The sequence below is a fragment of the Bubalus kerabau genome, chromosome X (assembly GCF_029407905.1).
Source record: "Bubalus kerabau isolate K-KA32 ecotype Philippines breed swamp buffalo chromosome X, PCC_UOA_SB_1v2, whole genome shotgun sequence".
In the NCBI taxonomy this organism is placed as follows: domain Eukaryota; kingdom Metazoa; phylum Chordata; class Mammalia; order Artiodactyla; family Bovidae; genus Bubalus; species Bubalus kerabau.
In genome coordinates, this window is record NC_073647.1 from 23174371 (window position 1) to 23195504 (window position 21134).

Below are 21134 nucleotides of genomic sequence, written 5' to 3' on the forward strand. Positions count from 1 at the left end.
AAGGCTTTGTGATGTCCTTCAAGAATTCCACATGCAGATGGCGCTGCCCCACTAAGTTTTCCAGTTATATAAGTATCTACAGTCTCACATTGAGATTTACTCCCCCTACTTTCTTCCTGTGCCCCAAGACCTCTCTTCTCTTTCTTATCTTGCTCTTCTGAAGACTGGGTGTGCAGGAAGAACTGTCCCTGTGCCTGAAGGCCTTGGCAACACAATACCCGCAGGCTTTTCTGATTTAGTTCAACAAATCCACTAGCAGATGGGGCTGCTCCACTACATTTCCTGAATTCTGCCTGGCTCTACAGCCTCACATTGACATTTACTCTCCCACTCCCTTCCTGTGCCCCGAGACCTGTCTTTTCTTTCTTCTCTTGCCCTTATCAAACGTGACTGTGCAGGCGTGACTCTCCCTGTCTCTGAAAGCCTTGTTGACACAACACCTCCATGGCTCTCAGATGTAGTTCAAGGCATACACCATCAGAAGGCACTGATTCACTAGCTCTTCGAGTTCTACTTGGCTCCACAGTCTCACAATGATATCTACTCCCACTCCCTTCCTGTGCCTCAAGACCTCTCTTCTCTTTCTTCTTTTGTCCATATCAAAATTGTGCGAGGGTGACTGTCTCTGTGTCTGAAGACCTTAGCAACACAATACTCCAAGGGACTTCTGATGTAATTCAAGGAATCCACCAGCAGATGGCTCTTCTCCACTAGCATAGAAATCGGAAGCACATAATCAGTTAATAGGTTCCTTTTTTTTATTTATGTATTTATTTGACTGTGATGGGTCATCCTTGCTTCAGTGGGCTTTTATCTAGCTGCAGCGATCCAGGGCTTCTCTTGGGTCAATTTTATGAGCTTCTCATTGCTGTGACTTGTTTCCTAGCACAGGCCCTGGTGATGGCTTCAATAGTTGTGGCGCCCTGGCTTAGTTCCCCCTTGGCATGCGGGGTCTTCCTGTACCAGAAATTGAACCTCTGTCCCCTGCACTGGCAGGTGGAATCTTAACCACTGGGACCCCAAGGGAAGACCTGGAAGGTGAAGTCTTGACTGGACCACTGTGGAAGTTCCCCCAGGTCATAGATTTAGATGCAGACATATGACGGGAGCTTGGTCCAAGAAACAAAGCATGAACAGGGTGCACCTGACCAAAAGCGTGAAGAAATGCCTGAGTTGAAAATCAAGCAATCTGGCTGCTAACCTTGAATCTCCCACCCCTAGTTCTGTGGCTTTTGTACATCATTGTGAGTCTTTTTAAACTCACTTAAAATACAGTTCACTTATGTTAACCTCTCGGTCCTCAAGCTACCAGGGAGTAGTGCTTCTCAAACTTTAATGTGCATGGAATCACCAGGCATATTATGAAAGTGCAAGTCCTGGTTCAATAGGCCTGTGATGGAGGCCTGAGTCAGAAATTCCCAGGTGATGCTAATGCTGCTGGTCCCTAGACCACACTTTGAGTAGCAAGCGAGCATATACTACAGAAGTGGCCTAAGGGCTCTCACTGCTGGTGTGGATGGAAGGTCAGAGGCAGAACTTTAGTCATCACGCCCTCGCAAGCTTCAGCCAGTGCCTTGCCTTTTGAGGTCCTGAGACTGTGGAGCTCGTCTGATCAGCTCTGAATCAAGCTGATCACTAACAAAGATTTATCCTGGAGGATAGACTGCTTCCACGTGGTCAATGTTCCTCTTGGTCAGTGTTCATTGATTGATGTAAAATGAGTGGCCAACACATCCCCAGGGCTTTCTGATGTAGTTCATGAGATCCACCAGCAGATGGTAGGTTATTGAGTTATACTAGGCTCTACGGCCTCACATTGACATCCGCTCCTCCCACTCCTATGCTGTGCCCCAAGACCTCACTTCTCTTTCTCCTCTTGCCCTTATCAAAACTGGCTCTTCTCAGGTGACTGTTCCTGTTGTTGAGGCCTTAGGAACACATCTCCCCTGGACCTTTCTGATGCAGTTCAAGGAATCCACCAGTAGAAGACGCTGCTCAAATATATTTTCGAGTTATACAAGATTCTATAAGCTCACGTTGACATCCACCACCACCCCCACTCCCTTCCTGCGCCCCAAAAGCTATCTTCTCTTTCTTCTCTTGACCTTATCAAAAAACGCTGTGCAGCAGTGACTGTGTCTGTGGTGAAGCCTTTGGCAACACAACACCCCAAGGGCTTTCTGATATAGTTCAAGGAATCAACCAGCAGATGGTGATGCTCCACTAACATAGATATCAGAACCACATAATCAGTTCACAGGTTCTTTATAATTTTTTATTTATATATTTACTTTGGCTGTGCTGGGTCTTTGGAGAAGGCAATGGCACCCCACTCCAGTACTCTTGCCTGGAGAAGCCCATGGATGGAGGAGCCTGGTGGGCTGCAGTCCATGGGGTCGCTAAGAGTCGGACATGACTGAGCGACTTCACTTTCACTTTTCACGCATTGGAAAAGGAAATGGCAACCCACTCCAGTGTTCTTGCCTGGCGAATCCCAGGGATGGGGGAGCCTGCTGGGATGGACACGACTGAAGCGACTTAGCAGCAGCAGCAGCAGCAGCTGGGTCTTTGTTGCTGTGGTGGGCCTTTCTCTAGTTGCGGTGAGCCAGGGATAGTTTTTTTTGCAGCGTTCAGACTTCTCATTGCCCTGACTTCTCTTGTTTCAGAGCACAGGACCTAGGGCACCAGGGCTTCCACAGTTGTGGAGCCCAGCTTCGTTGCTCCATGCAAAGTGGAATCTTCCCGGACCAGGGATCGAAGCCACGTGTCATGCACTGGCAGGCTGATTCTCAACCAATGAACCACCTGGGGAGCCCCCGAGGCTGAAATCTTAACTACTGGACCTCCAGGGAAGTCCCACAAGTCATGGATTTAGATGCAAGGACATGTGACAGGGGCTTTGTCCCAGAAACAAGGCATGAACTTGTCCTCTGGGATCAGAGGGAATCTGCCACAGGGTGCAACTGACCAGAATAGTGCAGAAAAGCCTAAGCCGAAAGTCAGGAAACCTGGCTGCTACCTTGGATCTCCCACCCACTAGTTGTGTAGCTTTGGGCACATCATTATGAATCTCCCTTAGTTTGTTTGTAAAACACAGTTCACTGACGTCAACCTCTTGGCCCTCAAGCTTCCAGGGAGTAGTGCTTCTCAGTACTGCAGTACTTTGCAGGTGGCATGTATTTTGGTTTTGTCTCATGATATCTAGTTAATTTTTGTATGTTATGTGAGTTTGTTTTTAAAGATGTGCTTTTCCAATGTTTCCAGTATTTTGCTGAAAATGTTATTTTTCTCTGTTGTACTGCATTTACATCTCAGTCAGAAGGCAACAGTCTTTCTGACTTACTTCACTCTGAAAGTTTCATCCACCTCGTAATTAGCCTCCAATTAAAATAAATTAAAAAAAAAGGCAATCGTCCATATAGTTTTGAGTATATTGTGAACTCTGTTCTGATCCATTGATCTGTAAATCTATCTTTATACCAAGATCACACTGAATTAGTTGATCTATATCATTTTGAAATGAAGTAGTATAAATCCTGCATCTTTGTTCTTTTTCAAAAATTTTGGCTCTCCTTAGCCTTTTGTATTTCTATGGAAAGGTGGAATCACTTTGTCAATTTATTTTAAAAGTCCTCCTGTTGCTTCATTGGGAATGCATTGAATCTATAGGTCAGTTTTCTAGAGCTCCCATCCAGCAATATTGAGTGTTCAAATCTGTGAGCATGATATATCAATTTGTTTGTAGTATGTAATTCCTTCTGTAATTTTCAGTGTACAGGTCTTCCAGAAGTTGTCAAATTTATCCCAAAGTACTGATATTTCTGCAAAGAAAACATATAAATGGCTACCAAACAAATGAACAGATGCTCCACATCATTCAAAGTTGAAAGTGTCGTCAGCTGCTCAGTCATGTCCAACTCTTGCAATTCCAGGGACTGTAGCCCACCAGGCTCCTCTGTCCATGAAATTCTCCAGGCAAGAATACTGGAGTGGGTAGCCATTGCTTTCTCCAGGGGATCTTCCCAACCTAGGGATCAAACCCTGGTCTCCTGCACTGCAGGCAGATTCTTTACTGTCTGAGCCACCAGGAAGTCCAATTTCACATCATTAGCCTTAGGGAAATGCAAATGAAAACTGCTTCACACATACTAGGATAACCGCAAATTAGAAGAGAAAAATAACAACTGTTGGAGAGTGTGGAATCATCATACACTACTAAGTGGGACTGTAAATGGTGCAGCCTCTATGTAAATCAGTTTGGTGAGTTCTTCTGTTAGTTAAACATAGAATTAACATGTTATCCAGCAATTCTCCTCCTAGTTGTGGACCCCCAAAATTGAAATCAGGTGTTCAAACAAAACTTGTACTTGAATGTCCATAGTAACCCTATTCACAATGGCAAAAAGGTAGAAGCAACACAAATGTCCACAAACATATGACTGGATAAATAAAATGTCATATATCCATAAAATGGAATATTATTCTCCCATTAAAAGGAACATACAATAATGTGAATGAATTACAGATAATGTGAATGAACTACAAAATATTACACTAAGAAGCTAGGTATAAAAGGTTACATGTCATATGATTCCATTTGTATGAAATACCCATAAAAAGTATATACCTAGAGACAGAAAGCATATTTGGATTTGCCAAGGAGCCAGGGTAGGGAGGTAATGAAGACTGACAATGCCCATGGTGTTCTCATCTGTGGTGATGGAAATATTCTAGAATTAGATAATGGTGATGGTTACATATTGGGGATGTACTTCATGCTACTGAATTTGATACTTTAAAATGGTTAAAATGGCAACATTTGTTGTGTATTTTGCCGTAATAGAAGACCCATCTCATCATAAATTTAAGCATTTGTTCATACTTTCTCAATCTGTTCCACTGATCTACATGACTATCTTTGTACAAGATTCATACTGTTTTGATTACTGTGGCTTTATGACTTCTGGGAATAGGTATGATAAATCCTTCAACTCTTTTCCTTTTTCAAAATGTTTTGGCTATTTAAGGTGATATAAATGTATATTCCACATACATTGTAAGATCAGCTTGTCAATTTCTACAGGAAATTCAGCTGATTTTGATAGATATTGGGCTCAATCTACAGATAAACTTGGGGAAGGTTGCCATATCGAGTCTCCCAATCCCTGAACTATCTTTACTAAGTTTAAATTTTCTCAGCTATGTCTTATAATTTTTTAAGTGATTTTTAGTTTGCAGGTCTTCTTCATATTTTATGGGATCTATCCCTAATGTTTTATTCTTTTGAAGGCTATTGTGTATCCAGTTGCTTTCTTAATTTCATTTTTGGAATTCTTGGTGCTAGTATGTACACGTATAAGCGATATTTTGATGTTGATATTGTGTCCTGTTGGCCTTGCTAAATTTGTTTATGGGTCTAGTGGCTTTTTTGTGTCTGTGCTTTACTTGTTATTTTCTCCATACAGGATGATCTGTGAATAAATAAAGCTTTATTTCTTCCTTTCCAATTAGGATGGATTTGTCAGGGTAGGGGGCTTATTCCATTTGCTCAAGCTTCCACTACAATGATGAATAGAAATGGCAATAGTAGACACCATGCATTGTTCCCAATATTAGGAACATTCTTTCACCATTAAATATTATGCACACTGAGGTTTTTTATAGACTATTTGCCAGAAGAATGAGTTCCTAACAATTTCAATGTTCTTAAAAGATTTTAAAATCATGAATGGGTATTGAATTTCACCAAATCCATTTTTTAAATCTTTTGGAATGATTATGTATTACCCCGTTGTTCTGTTAATATGAAGTATAACATTCACTGGTTTCCTGCCATGACCCCACCCAATTATAGCCCTCAGGATGCTCCCCTCCCCCAGCTTCTGGCCACCAGAGTGGGGTGAGCTCACCAACAGACCCTCTCCTCCAAGGGGGCACCACACCAGAAACAAGAGGCCTCTGTGTTGTTTTTTTTTTTTTTTTATTGAACTCAAATAATTTTTTTTATTAACTTAGATAGACACAAGATTTGACAACACTGAAAACAAGAACATTTCTCTGACCAGGCTGTGCTGACTGGTGAAGAGTTCATCACACACAGAAAAGGGAAAGCTGTCTTATTCAAGTCGGTGATGGCGTAGAACCTCCACTGCCTGAAAAAGAGATTGTAAATAAATAAAGTGCATAGAGAGGAGAGCAGCAGAGGCCTAGTGAGATGAGGAAGAGGCGGGAGAGCAGCAGCAGCAAACTACTCAAGATCAAAACGGTAAGAAAAATAGTGGCAGGAGCACGTGCTGAGGACGTGTGCCCGCCCCTCCCACAGCCAATACCTTCGGGGGCAGACAGCCCCAGCCAGAGCCCCAAGGGGAGGGGGGGATTCTCTGCAGGTGATGATGGGTCTCTGAGCCCGGGTCCCCTGAATCTCCAACATACTTTCTCCACTTTGGGAAGCGGCCTCCCAGGGCCCAGGCAGCTCCAACAGAGCTGGGAGCCTGGGGAGGACAGGATGCCCGTCCCCCAGAGCACACCCACTAAACAGCTCAGCACCTTCTGCAATGCACAGCCACTCATGTGTGCATAAACACTCACACACACGCATTCACACATGCACACTGACATGTATATTCACACCCACACACACACTCTCACACCCGTACCTTCACACACACACATCAGTACACTCATGCATCTGCACTCATACCCATACACTCATCCACCCACACACACATGCCCACGCTCACACACTCGGGCCCTCATGCATCAAATGCAAATTCGCACACACATCCCCACACTCACACATGCACTGAACATGCGCACTCACACACACATTCACGCACATATTAAGTAAAGACCCTCCCTAGTGCCCTCCCCAGGTCCTCTCAGGCTGGCCCAGAACAGGCTGTGGCTGGGGATCCAGACACACAGAGCGTGAGACCCGAACTTGAAAAGGGCACATTTACGCATCAGCCCCAAGGAGGCCCCTGGTCCTCCGCTCCTCTCCTCCCCTGCAGCCCATGTCACAGTCTCTCAGAACTCCAGGGATGCAGTCCAAAGGCTGGCAGTCTCCCGGAAGTGGTCCTGGAGGGACACAGTTGGGGTGGAGGAGGGGCCACCAGGACCAGGGGTTTCCAGGCAACTAGGCACAAGGGAGGAAGCCATCAGCGCCCTTCCGTCTGTGGGAATCTGCGGGGGGCATGTGGTAGCCCGGGTGCAGCCTCAGGCCTCGGGGTGAGGCAGGCAGAGCTCTTCAGCCGGGACCTGGGTGGCTGAGAAGGGCACATGGTGTGAGGCTCAGCCCCTCTGCCCCAGGGGCAACCAGGCTGCTGTGGTTCTTAGTCCCAGGAACTGAGGACCAGGACCGCGAGCAATCAGTGAGGGGGCAGATGTGGATCTGGGATGGGGGTGAGGCTCCCCCGCTCAGTGCCGCTCCTGGTGCACCAGTCAGCAGCTCAGCCAGGACCGCTGCAGGCCCATCCAGAGCAGATGCTCCTGTGTGATCCTAGCAGGAGGGGCAGCCTGGAGACAGAGACATGGGGTCATGCGTGGGTCTCAACTCCACCCCACCCACATGTATCCCTTCCCTCCTACTACACTCGGCCCCAGGAGCCAGCCAACACCCCCACCCAAGCTGAGAGGCCTATGCCACTCAACACCAAGGAACCCCTGGTTAAGCCTTGGGTGGGGCTTGGGTTGGGGTGGGGAGGTTTGTGTGTAAGGACCTTGCTCCCCAAGGGGGTTCTGGGACTCATCTCTCCTGTGACCATCTCAGCTCAGACTGTCCCCCAGTTCTTCCCTGTGACTTGCTCTCATCTTCCTGGCCACGGGCCTCTCTCTCTCTCTCTAGATGTCTTGGGAGCCTGTGCTCCCCTCCCCCATCCCACTGTGCCAGGTCTCCCAGAGACTGGGGGGCAGGTAGGCAGTGCAGACCCAGAGGCAGGTTCAGCTCCCCCACTTCTGATCTATGTGACAAGGGCAAATGTCTCCCTTCCCAGAGCCCAGCAGGTGGGGAGAACCTGCTCCACCAGAGTGTCTCTAGCTCCATCCTTCCTTCCCCATGCTAGTACTGGATCACCAGGCCACCCCTCCCCTAGGGCTCTCCACCTGGAAGCCCTGCCTCTCCTCGAGGGGTCAGGCCCTTCTCTCGGGTGCTCCCCAGGCAACTCTAGGGTCAGGGGTGCCCCAGGCAGGGATTTGATTCTCTTGACCACAGAAGGGGCAGTTCACCACCTCTAACACCAGTTTCTGCAAGAAAAACACGGGATTTGAGAGTTGCCTCTTCACCCAGAGATGTCCCCGTCTCCCCAGTTGTTGCCTAACCTACAAGGCTCTTCTCCATCTGCTCTCCCACCCCGGCCTGACAGCTGCCCTCCACTCAAGCAGACTCCCACTTTCCTAAATCCTTTGGGGGCACAGGGGCTGCTGGAGGCTGTCCAGGACTGGAGCAGCGCATTCTGTGGCCCCAGGAGGGCACTGGTAGGAGGTGGAGGGAGCGTGGCTGAGATGAGGCAGGGCTGGGAGGAACACGTCTTTCCCACTCTTCCCTGTCCCCTGATGCAAAGCTTTGGAGGGTGGAGAGGAGCAAGAGAGACAGCAGGAGCAGGCAGAGAGCAGTCCCAGAGACCCGCCAGGAGGAAGTCTTGTGAAGGGCTGAGAAAGCGACAGACCTGGGCTTGGGCCAAGAACACAACCATCCGTCCAGGCTGCCTCTCGAGGCGTGGAGGACAAGGGGGCCAGCATCCGCTCTCTTCTAGGGCTTTCCGGGCCTCTCCAGGGCCATTTCCCTCCATTCCCCCGTGTTCAGGTGACATTACCGGGGCCATGGGCCGAGGTGATGGGCTGACCCTCAGAGATGCCCAGGAAGCCGCCTCTCATCCCCAAGTTGTAAATATGACAAGGTTGTCCAGAGGGCCTGCGTGCACCCTGCCTTGCCTGCTCTTGGCTCGGCAGCTTTCCAGGCTGGCTTCCACGGGTCCCTTCCTCCCCCAAGCCGCCCAGGGGCTGGATATGTAGATGCCATGGCAACAGCCTCCCTCCAGCCCGCACGTCCAACCTCTGGCCTCCTACCTTAAGGTCAGGGTCAATCATTCATGTTTCTAATGAAGCATTTCTTCCTTCTGCTCCCTCCTTTGGCTAAAGTGAAACAACAGGTTGGCTGCACTCAGATAATTTTCTTGAGTTTGATGGAAAGGGCCCGTTTTGAGAGTTTTAGTGCAGTTCGTCACCAGCCACGAAGTGGCTGGCCAGAGCTGGGGCTTCGGGACTGCGAGGTCGTTTCTGTACCCTGAATGTATCACCGTGATTTACATTGCCCACTGTTGTCTCAGCGTCTTTCATGGTGGCCTTTCTTAATACTTCGCATCCTGATGGTTGTATCTCTAATGTAGGAAGAGATACAGGTGGGTCATTTCCAGTGTCATTTTTGAGGTTTAACCCTGTTGGAATAAACAGAAGAATCAGCCATCTGTTTCCCAGAACAAGAAAACTGTAGGCATGGAAGAAAAATCAATGCTGACAGCTTTTTAAAAATACAGGAACAAGGGATTTTTGGTCCAATCTGGACAAAATGGCACAGACCCATTTTTCCCTGGTCTTCCTTTCTGGGCACAACTACAAATCCATTCAAGAATGCAAGATACAATGAACAGAGAATTCTATAAAGTGGTAAGAGGAAGGCAAAATGGTTTGGGACTCTAGGACTAGAAGAGTAACACAGTAGGTATCTTACATCCCCACATCCAAAAATGTAGGCAACCCAGATCTCGTGTTTTCCAAATCTCAACTGAGCAACAGAAGGCTACCTGAATAGGCTCACTCCATCCGCAATCGGAAACGGGAAACCGTCTGACAACATCAGAACTCCAATCGGAGACATCAGATTTGTCATGCAGAACTAGCAAGATGGACCTAGCTAACCAGCCACTAGCAGCCGGCCCCAGGAAGCCTCTCCATCCCTACGGGTCAGAGATTCCCACTGAGAGACACTCTAGCCTAAGTAAAGATCTTCCTCATTCCTCACTCTCTGGCAGCATGAGCAGGAGCACATGGGAATCCCAGCAGTACCACATAAATCGAGGAGACCAAAATAATACCATAAAGGCTCTGAAAATTAAGCTGTCACTAGACACATATTCCACAAAGTAGAAAAGAACTTACATGCTAAACTAAAACAGAGTGACTGCCCATTAAAATATTTAAATAGGACTCAGACTCTCCTAACATAATAGACAAAATGATCAGGATACAAAAAAATAAATCACACAGCACACCTAGAACCGAAAAAAAAAAACCAAACAAAAAAACCACAACTTGAGTGAGAAAAGGCAATCTGGCAAAAATGGAATCAGATTGGTAATCAAAACCAGAAAGACAACAGAAAAATTTTAAATATATGGGAACAAATGGAAATATACTTCTAAATAATCCATGATTCAAAGAGAAAGTCTCAAGGGAAATTTAAAAATACATACTTAAATGAAAATGAAATTATATAATATAATCAAAATATATGGAATGCAGCTATAGGAATGCTCAGAGGAAAATGTATAGCCCTAAAAGGCACACAACAGAAAAGAGGAAAGCTCTCAAATAAATAATCTAAGTTTCTACCTCAAGAAACTAGAAATAAGGGAAAATAAAAATTGAAGGAATAATAAAGATCACAGCAGAAATTAAACAAAAAACTTGCTCCTCAAAAAATTAATAGAACTGATAAACCTGTATTAACTTAGACAAAAATGAAAGAAGATGCAAACCATCCATATCAGGAAGGAACTGGGTCTATCACTACACATTCTGCAGCAATTAAAGAGATAATAAGGGAATACTATCACCAACTTATGTTCACAAATGTTAAAAGTTAGGGGAAAATGGGTAAATTTCTCAAAATCTACAAACTACCAGAATTCAACCAGTGTGAAATAGATAATCTGAACAGCACTCTGAAAATTAAAACGAATTCATAATTAAAAAGCTGCCAAAACAGACATCTCCAGATTCATATAGTGTTACTGGAGCGTTCTACAAAATATCTGTACAATTAACACCACTTTCATATCATCTCTTCCAGAAAAGAAGAACTATTACCCAAATCATTTCATAAGGCCAGTAATTACCCTGGTAAGAAAATCACACAAAGACAGTACTCAGAAGGAAAACTACAGACTAACATCTCCCATGAACTTCAACACGAAAATCCTCAACAAAATATTGGCAAGCTGAATGTAACAGTATGTAAGCATTATATACCGTGATCAAGTAGGATTTCCATATTTGAAATCAATCAACATAACCCACCATATATCAACCAGCTTTGAAAGATCATAATCCCATTAACTGACACAGAAAAGTATTTGACAAACCCTACATCCATAAACGATAAAAAAAAAAAAAAAAAAAAACTCAAGAGGGACTTCCCTGGTGGACCAGTGGCTAAGACTCCACATTCCCAATACAAGGGGCCCAGGTTCAATTCCTGGTCAGGGAACTAGATACCGAAAGGACGTAACTAGGAATTTGTACGCCACAACTAAGAGTTCACACACTTCAACTAAAAAGATCCCGAGGGCTGCAATGAAGACCCAGCACAGCCAAAAATAAATAAATAAAACCCTAGGAAAGTTAGGAATTATTATCAACCTGATAAAGTATCAATAAAAACCCTGCACTAACATCACAGGTAAAAGTGAAAGACGTAACGTTTCCATGATAAAATTCAGAAGAAGGCAAGGATGTTTGCTCTCACCATTCTTATTCAACATTGTACCAGAAGTTGGACCTACTGCAACAAGGCAACAAATAAAGAAAGAAATAAAAAGCACTGTAGATCATGTGACTATGTATAAGAACCCCAAGAAATTTACCAAAAAAAACCTTCATAGAACTCATAAGCAAGTTCAGTAGGGTCAAAGGATAAAAGAAGAAAACATAAAATTAGAGGCAGACCTATATAAAAACACTGAACATTTGTTTTAACAAAAATTTAAAATAATACCATTTACAGTTGTGCCAATGAAAATTAAATGCTCCTGCATATACTTGGCAAACATGTAGAGGATCTGCACACTGAAAATTATAAAAAGTAGATGAACAACTATACGCCAACAAAAACACAGATAAAATAAATTGTTTTCTCTATCAAAAAGTTGGTGATGGGACTTCCCTGGTGGTCCAGTGGTTAAGAATCCACCTTCCAACGCAGGGGACTCAGGTCTGATCCCTGGTTGGGGAACGAAAATCCCACATGCCCCAGGGCAATGAAGCTAGCACCCTGCAACTAGCGAGAGCCCTCGAGCTGTAACTAGGGAAGCCTGCACACCACAGTAAAGACCCAGTGTAGCCAAAATAGATAAGTAGATAGCATTTTTTAAATGATGAAAGAAATCAAAGAAAACTTGAAAAACATACTGTGTTCATTGTTTGGAAAAATCAACACAGTAAAGATATCATTCCTCCTCAAATTCACATATAGTTTAATGATATTTCTAGCAAAATTCCAAGAAAGTTTCTTATAGATAAGCGTATTCTAAACTTTACATGGAAAGGCACAGGCCCTAGCATAGCTTAAAATAAAATTTATCTTGACAAAAGAATAAAGTGGGAAGAAAGCCTCTATTTGATTCGGGCTTTCTATACTGTATAGCTACAGTAATCAAGACAGCGCAATATTGGCAGAGGGAGAGACACATAACTCGATGGAACAAAACAGATACACGAGTATGCCCAACTGATTTTGACCAAAGTGCAAAAGCAATTCAATGGAGGAAGGCCAGCCTTTTCAATAAACAAGGCTGAAGCAACTGGACCTACACAGGCAGAAAAACAAATGCGCTTCAATCTGAATTTCGTATCTTATATAGAATCTACTCAATATGAATCACAGACTTAAATGCAAACTTAAAAAACTTGTAGGAAAAACATAGAAAATTTTAGGGATCTATGGCTTGCCCTGATAGCAAAAATACAATCGGTAAAAAGAAAAGTGAAAAATTGGGCATCAAAATAAAAAACTTACTCTGTGGAAACCCATGGGAAGGGGATAAAAAGAAAAATATACAGACTTGGGGAAACTACTTGCAAACCATATACACAAGAAAGCACTACAATCTATAAAAGAACTCTCAAAATTCAACAGTTAAAAAACAACCTAATGAAAACCATGGCAAAGGCCGTTTCACTGAAGATAATATAAAGATGGCAAATAAGCACATGAAAAACTACATCATCAGCTATTAGCGAAATGCAAGTCCAAGCCACAATGAGATAACATTACATACTTAACAGAAAGCCAAAAAAATTTTTTTAAATGGTAATACTATTAAACAATGGCAAGAATGTGGAGAAACGATCACATCCATTGCTGGCTAGGAAGGTCGAATGATGCAGCCCCTCTCAAAACCAGTTTAGCATTAAGCATCTAATTACCATATGAAACGGCAATTTCACTCTCTCTCTCTAAAACTTACCATCTCTACACAAAATTCTGTACAGGAATGTTCATGGCAGTTTTATTCACAATAGCCCAAGACTGAGGACAGCAAAAATACCTTTCAATGGTTTATCAATATTACGGAACACTTCTCAGCAGTAAAAATGAATGAACTACTGATACACACAGTAACTCAGATGAATTTCCAGGGAATTATTGTGAAGGAGAAAAGTTAATCTCCCAAAGCTGTATTTTTGAAATGACAAAATTTTTAAAAACTGTAAGCAGATCAGTGGTTGGCCCAGGTTGGTGACGAGGTAGGGTGTGGGAGGGAAGGGTGTGTTGTTATATTGATAAAAGGGCAACAGGAAGGATCCTTGTGGTAATGGATCTTGATTGGGGTGGTGAATATACAAACCTCCACATGTGATCAAACCTTATATAACTAAATACATACACACCCACAAATGAATACAAGGAAAAATGGAACTATGAAAAAGGTCAGTGGACTGTACCCATTTTATTATCCTGGTTGTGACATCATATACGTTTGCAAAAGTTATCACTGAGGGAAAATGGGTAAAGTGTATATGGGTTCTTTGTATTACATTTTAAATATGCATGTGAATCTACAAATAAGTCAATAAAGAGGTTAATTTTTAAAAATATATAGGAACAAAATCTTAAAATTGTTAAGCCTTTATAAAGGCTCCTATTAAGGAATTTTCTCCTCTTCCTATATGTACATTTACCTCTAAGAGACTCTCCAAGAATGTCCTCGAACTCTTAGGGACATTGGGTCTATGGTTCTTGCCCTTGTGCTAAACACATGACTTTAAGTTTAGGGTGCAATGATAATGCTCTGAGAATAAAACTTGGAGGTCATGGACTGCCATCTAAATTCCAGACTATTTTCAGAAAAAGTGCATAACTCTCTATACTTTTATTTACTCCAAACATTTAAATGGGCGGAATCTTAAACTCAGTATCTTCTTTATATTCTACTGTGGCTGTGGCTGGATGTGCCATGAGGAAGCTAGGAACTAACCCTAAGGACACATGGAAACGTCGTGGGACAGGAGTCCTGTGGTATTCCAGCAGACCTGGTTAGAGATGAGGCGGCGGAGACCAGGATGGTAAGAGCAGAAGAGGTTGAGACATGGTTGTATTCAGGACCTATTTTGAAGACAGAGTTAAGAGTACTTGCTCCCTGATTGGCTGGGGGGTAGGGTATAACAAAAGGACTGGAAAAAAGGATAACTGGAGGTTCGGGGCCTGAACAACTGGGTAAACTGTGCTTTCTACTGACATGGAAAAGATCTGGCAAGAGTGGGCTTGCAGGGTAGGGCAAGAGGATGATAGATCACGCAGTCTACTTAGGAGAAAGATGTGTATCTGTAAAAAGCTCTCCAGGTGATCTGGATCTGCCTTCCCTCTCCCTCACACCATCAAGCTGAGAACCAACCCACTGCTGGGACACTGGGACACTCTCACAGGTGTGCATTTTCCATGAACTGAGGATGTAACAGATTGCTCAATTGCTGTACAAAGGAAAGGAAGACTCTTTACCTAGAAAGGCGACATCCTCATAGATACCCTGCATTACATCAAGGTAGAGGGTCTTCTGATCAGGGGTCATTATTTTCCATTCTTCCTCGGAAAAATACAAGGCCACATCTTCAAATGTCAATGGACTCTAGAGAAGAGAGGAAGTTGTAGTTCAGTATACTCGCTACAACAGAAGCCGTCCTATCACTCATTTCTGAATTACATGGGAGGCCAGTTACCAAAAAAGTTAAGAGAAGATTCAAGGGAAAAGAAGTGAGATGACAGAAAAGGTGCCCAAGAGATCAGGACACAGCTTGGGAGGTGCCCAATCCCACAGCGCCAATTCTAGTTGCCTAGGGAACACCCGGGGCTAATGTGCCTCAGAGCATCTGCTGTGTAAGGCAGGATCATGGGCTGCAGAGAAAAGCAGACAAGGCCACATTCAGGCTGCCTGAAAACGCTTGTAAAGTACAGCTCACCTGGGACTTAGGCAAGGTGTGCTCAGATGCCAACTTCCACCTTGGGGAAAAGGTTGGACTCTCTTTAGCAGGCACAGCTGTGGGGAAAGAGCCAGAAAAAAAGTATATTTTCTGTTTATGAATACCCCAAACCAACTTCTACAGTTTAGGACTCCGTCAGTAAAGACGGCTCACCTTCACGTGTGTGTGTGCACACGCGAGCTCACACATGTGCACCCGAAGTGGCCTTCTCCTTATAAACTAGAACCAAAAAGCCACCACTCCATAGAACTGGTTCCCAGTTTTCATTAAATGAAAGGAAATCCACTGCTTTTCCTCTCATTAAAGAAAATGTTCACTGAGCTAGGCAAGCATTAGAGGTGTTTGAAAACTAAAACCTTGGTGGGAAACATGGGCGATTTATCACTTTTTTCCTGGTGTACAATTCTCTTCCCATTCTGCCACTGACAGCCCATTTCTGATCCCAATTTCTCCTCTAACTTCTAACGGTGAGATGACCCCCCACCTTGTCCCTGCTCTACCTTCTTCTCCCCTCTCAAATTTCCATAGAGAAAGGTCCACATTGTGAATACCAGGGTTCTGTGGTTTGGATGCTTCTGTACCCCAGAATGGCCTTCACCTTCACTCACCACTGACCTACTACTGTACTCCCACTAGAAAGACATCCTAACTGAAAGCATGACTGGGCACCTGGAAAATTCCCACGGAATGCTCCCTGAACCAATTACTATCACAGCTCCCAGGAGAAGATAATTATGATGAAACTCCTCACCTCCTTCATCCACAGGCTGGCTTTCTTTCTGAGTATTCCAGCCCGGCTCCTGCAGTACCTGGTATATATTCGAACATTCTTCCTGGAACACACCCATTGGTTGGGGCTCTGCTGGCTTCCACTTAAAGCCTGGGGCCACTTCTGTTCCTCCCAAGAGCGCTGTGTCATTTCCCAGTTCATGGGCTGTGACCTACAAATAACCCCCATCCTCATTAGAAAAGAGCTTTTGGTTTTGGGGTGGTGATGGAAGAACAAACAAGAGTAGAGTCCAGGTTTGGGGAGTGTGTAAGGAAATTTTTAAAAATGAAGAGATATATTGCGCCATGATTCTCTCACAAGGAACTGTACACATGATCTGGGAAAATCAGATTAAAATGAGAGAAGCTATGACTGTTGCTTGCCTCCACAGCTCCTTGGACAGCCACAGCTCAGGCCACGAGCAGGGTAGGGGCAGGCTGCCTGTTCTCTCACTGCCTCCAATCTCTTGCTTTCTAGACTTGGATCCTTGATTTAGTGGACTTTTATTTTCTAGTTTCCTCTAAAGAATAAGAAAATGAATAAAAGAGGGTTTTCTGTCAGTTGGATTTTCCAATCCTCCCACGTCCAGGGAACAATTTCATGGAGAAAGGGGATGCAGCAGAGGAAAAAATGGGGGAAGAGCTGGATTCAACTTTCCGCCATACACTTCAGGTGTATAAGACACTTGTGCTCAAGGCGGGCTCTCAAGGAGAAGTACGCTGCCATCTCCCCAGGGCAGGCCTGGTTACCCACTCACCGGCAAGGCCAAGCCAAAGCATGAAGGCAGGCCACGGAGACGCTTTTCTCCTGGCCCTGAGATGTGTGTTCCCAGCCCAGAGAGCACCACCCCTCAGCATTCAGATTTTCTCCATTTTACTGTTAGCCTTTTTCTTCTTTCTGATCCTTGTTTGCCTTTTCTCTTTCCATTTCTTCTCTTTCTTTGCAGTCTCCCCAGAAAGGTTTGATTTACACTTTGGCTGCTACCCTCTCCTGCCTTTGACCTTTAAAACCCTGCATTCGGAGGTTTTTTTTCTCCCTTCCTAGCATTTTCTTGCCTTTTATTTCTTGGCTGCTAAGTCCTGTCTCCCTGGCCATGCTAGGCCAGGCCCACCACCTTCACTTCACCCTGGCCCTAAAGAGGGCAAAACGCATTTCTTTTTCTAAGGCCAGGAAAAGACTCTCAGGAACTCCCAAACCTGGAAGCTGTCACTGCAAGCCTGTGATTTCAGATTGCACTTAGTTATTCTAAAGGAACAACAGAAGAGGGACTTAATCCATCTCATTCTCCAATTATTGACCCCACTCTCACCCTCTTTCACAGTGTACATGTAAGGAATCTTTCTGCTCACCTCATTGCTTATTCCACCAGATTCTCTCTGAAAGCGGTCTACCAGGGCCACAGCCTCTTTGACGTTCTGTGGATGATACTTCTGCACCCAGTTCTGGATATGACTGGGCAGAACGTCCAGGAACTGCTCCAGCACCAGCAATTCCAAGATTTGCTCTTTTGAGTGGATCTCTGGCCTCAGCCACTGAGAGCATAATTCCTGCAGTTGGCTGACGGCCTCATACGGTCCAGGTGCGTCATGATAACAGAAGCTCCGGAAGTGCTGGCGAGCACTCTCAGGATTAAGACTGCCCATCTGTGGGCTGGATTTCTTACTCTTATTGGAACTCTCTTTCACAGACCTCTTAGTCCCCTGTAAAACCTCCACATGTGGGTACAAGCATGCAGGCGCCTTCACAGGGCTCATCATTATTTGCTCTGGGAACAGCTTTTCTCCTGCTTGTGACATCCTCCTGGGCCACCTGATAACTGAGGCCTTGTCAGGTGTGGTACAAAACCAATGAGTGGATCTTCTCCCCAAGGGCACTGAGAGAGGGGAGGAAAAAAAAAGTACACATCAAGAAGAAAGCCACATGACGCACATTTACTACTTATAGTTATCAGTGAAGAACAGAAAGTTATCAGAAAAGGAGGAACAGACAGTAACCGTTCTGCCTCCTCTTTAAAATTAACTGCCACTCGAGAAGGCCCAAGACTCAGGACATGTTTTGAACCTTTCCTCTGTTACCCAACTTTGAAACAAATATACAACTCTGGAAAGACAAATGTTAGTTCATCACTTTTTCTTTAAGGTTGAGGGATGAAAAAACTTCCATGCTTTTGCTAAAAGGAGCTTTGAAGTTATCCAATACTTAATCTGTGCACTTCCTGTCCCACCTTTATAAACGGGGGTATTTAACTTTCTCTACATTTTAATAGATCATTCCAGTTTCTTATGCTCAGTGAGATGAGGGACAACTGCTCTGTCCTTCAACTTCTTATGCAGACTGATTCCTTTACTTCATGAAACATCTACATTCTCTTCTCCATCATATTAATACTTGAAGGGAAACTGAGACACCCAGATCAGAAAAAAATTAGAGAAAAAGTAACCTTCTTCCTATCACCAAGTTTCCCCTACTAATATATCAGATGGAATTAACACTGCTTCTTTGGCACCCCCTGGGAACACATATGAATGTTACGGTGCCCCTTTTTCAGAGAAGGCAATGGCACCCCACTCCAGCACTCGTGCCTGGAGAAGCCCATGGACGGAGGAGCCTGGCGGGCTGCCGTCCGTGGGGTCCCACAGAGTCGGACACGACTGAGGCGACTTAGCAGCAGCAGCCCCTTTCTACCTGTGTATGAAAATTTCTGCTCACTTTCTAGAAAAACTGACAGCTGGCTTTGTTTCCAAGAGAGCCAAACGTCACACTCTTAAAACAAACAAACGGAGAAACAGGGACAATTGAAGTTCTTTGGAAACAAGAAAGGTCCTAGAAAAGGTAACCCTTGTCTTGACTTGACATTTCCTCAGGGTCAGAGAGATTTTTAAGCAAGGCTGACGATGGCCTTGCGAGTCTGATTTTCTCAGAGGTGACCCAAGAGAAACAACAACAGAGCTCTTTCAAGGAAGCCACAGGTGTTCAAAGAAATGGCTCGAGAGGTACACGGACACTTCCTGCATTTCTCTGTCAGCAGAAACTAGTCTTGGAGGCTGAAACGACCGCTTTCTCGGAGCTTCCCCGCTAGCTCAGTTTTAGTCAAGTTGCAACGCAACGCAGGAGACCCCAGTTCGATTCCCAGGCCGCGAAGATCCGCTGGAGAAGGGATAGGCTACCCACACGCCAATATTCTCGGGACTTCCCCCTTGTGGCTCAGGTGGTAAAGAATCCGCCCACAATGTGGCAGACCTAGGTTCGACCCCGGGGTTGGGAAGATCCCCTGCAGGCGGGAAACGCTACCCACTCCAGGGTTCTGGCCTGGAGAATTTCCATGGACTGTATCCGCAAAGAGTTGGACACCACTGCGCGACTTTCAAATTCACCAGCAATACGCTCGTAAGCCAGCAGAAACGGGCAAGTTTCGCTGGGTGCACTGGTAGGCCTTTCGGCCCTATGGCCCACCTACACCTTCTGGGTCCAAAGTACCAAAAGCTCTCAACACACCAGCAGCCTCCGAGTCTACTTCCGCAGCAACCCTGGGTTTGGTTTCCACACGGTGTACCAAAGGTTGCTTCCGCAGGTTAGATATGACTGTAGGTGCCTGCCTGAGGACCGGCCTCCTCGAGAACAGGTATCGCCGGGTCTCAGACCCACCCGCCGCCAGGCCAAGCAGCCACAGCGGAAACGAAAAGGCCGCCCGCCCCGGCTAACTTCCGGCCTTCCCGCCACCCGCGCTGGCTCCTGAGGTATCTCTAAGGGTATGGCTCGTTATTTCTCAAGGCCCTCCTGACCACACCCCGAAGGAAAATCAGCTTCTCGATTACCTCCACCCAGCTCTGGCTTCCCTGGACGCCAATTCCCTCTTCCTGGGCTCGGCTATGCAGTCACCACACCTCGCGCCGTCGCGGGGAGGAAGGCAGGTCCAGGTTCCCGCGCCCAGGCGGCGGTGCCGGGAAGGCGCGAGGCCCCGGGCGCGCGCGGACCTTGGAAGTTCCGTCCCCGGCGCGACCCCTCTAGCGCCTCGAGACCGTACCCCGGCTCGCCATTTTGGGGTCTCGCGCTGTGGGCCGGGCGCCCACCGGAAAAGAAAGGATGGCTTCCGGGGGCTGCGTTATAGCCACGCCCATCACCGCCCCCCCTCCCCCCCCTCCAACCCAACCCGCGTAGTCGCGCCCGCGGGAGTCAGTAAGTGTCCCGCAGGTCTGCCCCATCCTGGGGTCGGCCCCGGATGCAGACAAAAAGCACAGTTCAGGTCACCGAGTCTCGGGCTCACGAGAGTCCTAGCGGCGCCGCGAAGGAGGCTGTCTCCTGCGGGCGTCCTCGATCTCGGACCCCGCCCCCCCACACCCCCCCCCACCCCACCCCCACACCCCCCCCCCACCCCCGACTTGCCGCGTCTCTTGCGTCCAGATTACTGCTGAATCGCCTTCCAACAGACGGTGGCCTTTTCTACCGGGAGGTTCGCCTGGCGAGGACCCCTATCTCCGAAAGCCATCACTAGGATTGTCCCGGGGACTCGAGTTAAGAGGCTTTTGGTCCTCCTCCTGGCCAGACCCCCTCGCTGGATCGGGAGCAGCAGTCACTGATATTTTTAACATCCTTTTCTGCTTTGCAGGCACGTGCTGCCCAACTATTATTGTTTATTCTTGCTGCTGCTGCTGCTGCTGCCGCCAAGTCGCTTCAGTCGTGTCCAACTCTGTGCGACCCCATGGACGGCAGCCCACCAGGCTCCCCCGGTCCCTGGGAGTCTCCAGGCAAGAACACCGGAGTGGGTTGCCATTTTCTTCTCCAACGCATGAAAGTGAAAAGGGAAAGTGAAGTCGCTCAGTCGTGTCCGACCCTCAGCGACCCCACGGACTGCAGCCTTCCAGGCTCCTCCGTCCATGGGATTTTCCAGGCAAGA

General features: G+C 46.0%; 1 protein-coding gene across 3 annotated transcripts; it reads right to left on the reverse strand.

The window, feature by feature from the left end:
• Nucleotides 1-5963: 5963 nt before the first annotated feature.
• LOC129639104 (zinc finger protein 75D-like) lies at nucleotides 5964-20314 on the reverse strand. Of its 3 annotated transcripts, none has more exons than XM_055564013.1 (7): nucleotides 20056-20314; nucleotides 17590-18113; nucleotides 16223-16412; nucleotides 15451-15527; nucleotides 14993-15119; nucleotides 9280-9431; nucleotides 5964-6152 (listed from the first exon to the last, which is right to left on the reverse strand). In XM_055564013.1, the coding sequence occupies exons 2-7, from the start codon at nucleotides 18034-18036 to the stop codon at nucleotides 6117-6119; spliced, it is 1029 nt and encodes a 342-aa protein (XP_055419988.1). In that variant the 5' UTR covers nucleotides 18037-18113; nucleotides 20056-20314; the 3' UTR covers nucleotides 5964-6116. The 3 variants fall into 3 exon arrangements, with proteins under 3 accessions (XP_055419988.1, XP_055419986.1, XP_055419987.1); XM_055564011.1 differs by having other exon boundaries at nucleotides 9064-9431; nucleotides 20056-20313; XM_055564012.1 differs by having other exon boundaries at nucleotides 5964-7515; nucleotides 9064-9431; nucleotides 20056-20313.
• Nucleotides 20315-21134: the final 820 nt, after the last annotated feature.